The 4,025-nt window shown below is 31.0% G+C and overlaps 1 protein-coding gene across 3 annotated transcripts in view; it reads right to left on the bottom strand.

Moving 5' to 3' along the window:
- LOC108742013 (probable cytosolic iron-sulfur protein assembly protein Ciao1) overlaps positions 1-1,602 on the bottom strand; it is a 6,775-nt gene extending 5,173 nt beyond the window's left edge. Inside the window, exons 1-4 of one of the 3 annotated variants that reach the window (XM_018477016.2) lie at positions 1,494-1,595; positions 1,282-1,434; positions 752-1,224; positions 79-695 (exon numbers count right to left, since the gene is read on the bottom strand). In XM_018477016.2, the coding sequence (XP_018332518.1) occupies positions 147-695; positions 752-1,210 (1,008 nt within the window). In that variant the 5' untranslated portion in view covers positions 1,211-1,224; positions 1,282-1,434; positions 1,494-1,595 and the 3' untranslated portion in view covers positions 79-146. Of the gene's footprint in view, positions 1-78; positions 696-751; positions 1,228-1,281; positions 1,435-1,493 lie in introns of those variants that run through there. The other 2 variants (XM_018477015.2, XM_018477017.2) reach the window with 2 other exon arrangements.
- Positions 1,603-4,025: the final 2,423 nt, after the last annotated feature.

Genomic DNA, 4,025 nt, shown 5'->3' on the forward strand with positions numbered 1-4,025 from the left:
CGGTGTAGTATTTAATAGATTTCAATAAAATGTAAAATAAGTACTTGACCTAAATTATTTACAATATTTTAGACTACAAATTATTTATCTGTTATAAAAACAATTTCATCTTATATGTACAAATAAAGAATGCACCTATTTATTTTTCATTCTATAAAATTCCATAATTTGATGTCTCCATCATCACTACAAGAAGCAAGTAAACCAGGAACTTTAGGGTTCCACTTAACGCTGTTAACATCTTGAGTGTGTGATCTCTCAGCAGAATTAATCAAACTGAATGTAGGAGCATTTGGATCACTTCCCTCATCTTCTTTAAATATTCTTATTATATCATCACCACATGCAGTTGCAATAGAATCAGTCAAATGACACCAACTTATATCATACACTGTTCTTGTGTGATATCCTGATAAAGTACAAATACATTTCCAGGAGGCCTCCCCATCAGTTGTGGGCACACCTTCAGAGTTATTTGGTAAATACTGTTTCCAAATCTTAACAGTCTGGTCATCACTACATGTAGCCAATCGATTTCCAGTCTTGTCGAAAGACAAGCTCCATACGGTGCTTTCGTGTGAACTTAAAGTAGCTATACAGATCCAGTCATTGTCTGAAGGGTCTTCCTTGAATATCTTCACTGTGTTGTCATATGATGCAGAAGCCAAGAGATCAACATGAGGGTGCCAGGTGATCTACAATATTGACATGTTACCTAGATATGCAACGATTCTCAAAATAAGCTGATTACCTTTTTGACATCTTGCGTGTGTGCATTAAGAACAGCTGCACACTCATATTCGTCATCTTCAGCTACTTCCCAAATCCATACCGATTTGTCACGACTGCAAGTAGCTAGTAGATGCCCAGATTTTGACCACGCAACACTTTTAACTTCATTTTCATGCCCTTCAAGGGTAGCACTACATTCAAACTCGCCTGATTTTTTATCCCATATAGCCACAGTTGCATCAAAACTGGCAGAAGCTAAGTAATTACCGCAAGGAGACCACGAAATATCTCTTATAGTTCGTTTGTGGCCATCTGTAAGAATTACTTTATTAACCCACTCTTTCCCTTCTTTAGCCCATATTCGAATAGTCTTATCTTCACCACATGTGGCAAGGGCATCTCCCTTTGGATGCCACGCTACGCTCCAAACACGACCAATATGCTTTGATAACGTTTGAATGTGTTCTAATTTACCCATATTTAGATATTACTCTTCTTGAAAAAGATACTCAACTTAAATACATAACGAAGAGCGAATAAGGCTCTTACCTTTCTGCGAACTCCAGGTTCTGGAATTGTAGTTTATTATTTAATTTAGAACTACTTAGAATCTCGGATTTCAATAATATTTTAGGCTCCCTTGAAATAAAAAGATAGGTTAGGGATACTTTCACGTGCTCTTCTTGTTCTTCTTTTGCAGGCCTATGGTAATAATGAGACACTTTATAGCCATTTACTAAAAACAATTAATACACATCTACCTGCACGTAAAAGTTGTATTGCCTTACTGATTATTGAGATTAGGGGGATGATGTTAGTTCAATTAAATTAAATATTATCTTAGTATTCTATTTTATATAACAACATTCGGAAAATACGTTTATACTTTGTGACAACATCATCTTATGCAACCCATTAAGTTAGTGTGCTACACATTGTTTTATACAAAACAGAATATTAATAAATTAAAATAAAATCTTTCAAAATATAATACCTAATTAAGAAAAAAAATGCGAAGTCGTGGCACTATTACAAATTTTAATTGAAAAGCAGCTATAATTCCAAAATCAACATAAAGGCAAAAAAGGAGTTATGCAAATATTAATTATTATCAATCTTTTAAATAACTTTTTTAAAATTAGAACTTAGTACACACAAATAATAATGTTGGTCAAATGAACGGCATCATTACATAAAAAATATTCATCATTACTTTTATACATAAACAAGCAGGTAGATACCTTCCAATAAATTTTTAGTTTGCATATCTCTCGTTTAGAATGATTTGAATTATCCATTTTACCTTTTCTATAATTTAATACCAGGCGATTTGTTAGTAATAAATAATAGTTTTAAGTAAATTATTATAAAAAGCTGAATAATTTCGACCTTTGCATGATGAAAATATGCTTAAATACGAATAAAGAAACACATAAGATTTCAAAAACTAACTTGTGAGTCTTGACCTAAAGTTTATATTGGACAAATCATCGGAAATTTTAAAAACGCATGTTGGAGCATAAAAACAGTTATTTAAAGAATAAAACTGATTCAACATTTACGATATATAACATAAATTTAGGAATAATTTTTCTTTATGAAATAAAGGGCAAAAATTAACCCTCTTAGAGAATCTTGAAATAAACAGATTTAATAAATTGGAATTAATTTTGAATGACCAAGTTGAAGATAATAACTCCCGTGTTTTGAATTTATTTTAACTTAATACTACCCCCCAATTATTTGAAGTATTCATTTAAGTAACTCACGCAGATATCAGAATATTGATATTGAATATACTCAATTCGTCTGAGGAAGTCAATATGTTACGAAAATTAAAAGTTTGTTAAAATCTTTAAGTGTTTCTTGATTATAAACAAGTTTAAAGTTCTGGCTGAAATATTTGTAGAAAAAACAAGTACATATATATGTGAAATTTTAAACAATTTTTCTTGCAATAGCAGAGTGTCAGCTATTTCAAGTGAGACTTGAAAGTGCTTATTTGCATCTTCATATAAATCCAAGTTAGTTGGCTGCCCACCTAAATTCTCTAAATATATGCAACGAGGCAGTGACGATTTTTTAAACATCCAAAGGAAAATTTATCACATTCTCTCCTGATCGGCATTTCAATTTTTCACTCCAGTCCAGGTGATTGACTTCGAGTGCTAAACTGCTAAATGCTGTCGTCCAGGCTGTTACACTTTTCAACCTCGGACTTATTACTTAGGTATACCCATCTTGATGACCTAAGTGTTATAAAAACAACTATCCCCACACCTGATTGTTTAATAATCGACTACAACATCGTTCGCATTTCCAAGTCGAACAGTCTTAAACTTGTATCATTTCGTTAGTTAACTTCAAGTTAAAATAAGTAGCTCTTGGAGACATTCGCAGGTGTCAACTGGTTTCGTAAATTGATACTTTGATGACCATTTGTGAACTGTTTTTGATTTTTTTGTAAACAGTGTAAGTGTGAGGTTTTTAAAGTTTAAAGTGTTTATGAACTGTATATTAATTTCAACTGTGGAACTCGATCAGTACCTTTACAGTACCTACATAGAAAGGTAAATTAAATGTATTCTTATAGATCGCATATTTTTTTGAATGAAGTTTAAACAGAAAAGTAAAAAAAAATGTTATTTCAGTTTTAGAAAAAAATGTTTAAAAATGGTTAAATTCTTTTATTAAACGTAAGATTGTAACATTTGAGAGCAATAATGATTCAAATTCAAATAAAACATTAAAAATAAAATTTTATTTTCTATTCAAAACAGTCGTATGAAAAAAATCATTTACTTGTCCAGTTTTGAAGAAATTTATTAATAAAAACCAGATAGACCTAATGTTATAAAATTATAAACTTATGTATAAATAATCATTATAAATATCATTTAAAAAGTGTACAAAGACAGTGTCTGGATTCATTGTATATGTAGAGAGAGAGAGCTTTGCGCATTGTATAAAAAGACCATGGCGATGTTAAGAAACGAAGATGCTGACATTCATATAACGGCTAAAATTTGTTTATACTTCCGGTGTAGTATTTATTCGTTCAATTGTTTGGTAGTATTTTATCAAATGCCTATAATCTAGATTTTCCTACTTACCATAACTATTTTTATGTTTACTGTCAAATTTTTTATGAAATTACTTATGAGAAGAAACACGCTACCTATGTATCGATTCCTCTTTTTAAATTGTCAGTAGGATATTTTAATCCTCGGAAATGGGTAATGTGAAATGGCAGGCTCTTATTAAATTTTATAGATCCTGCGCGTTATAGAAGC

This window comes from Agrilus planipennis, unplaced genomic scaffold (genome assembly GCF_000699045.2).
Source record: "Agrilus planipennis isolate EAB-ADULT unplaced genomic scaffold, Apla_2.0 scaffold303, whole genome shotgun sequence".
In the NCBI taxonomy this organism is placed as follows: Eukaryota; Metazoa; Arthropoda; class Insecta; order Coleoptera; family Buprestidae; genus Agrilus; species Agrilus planipennis.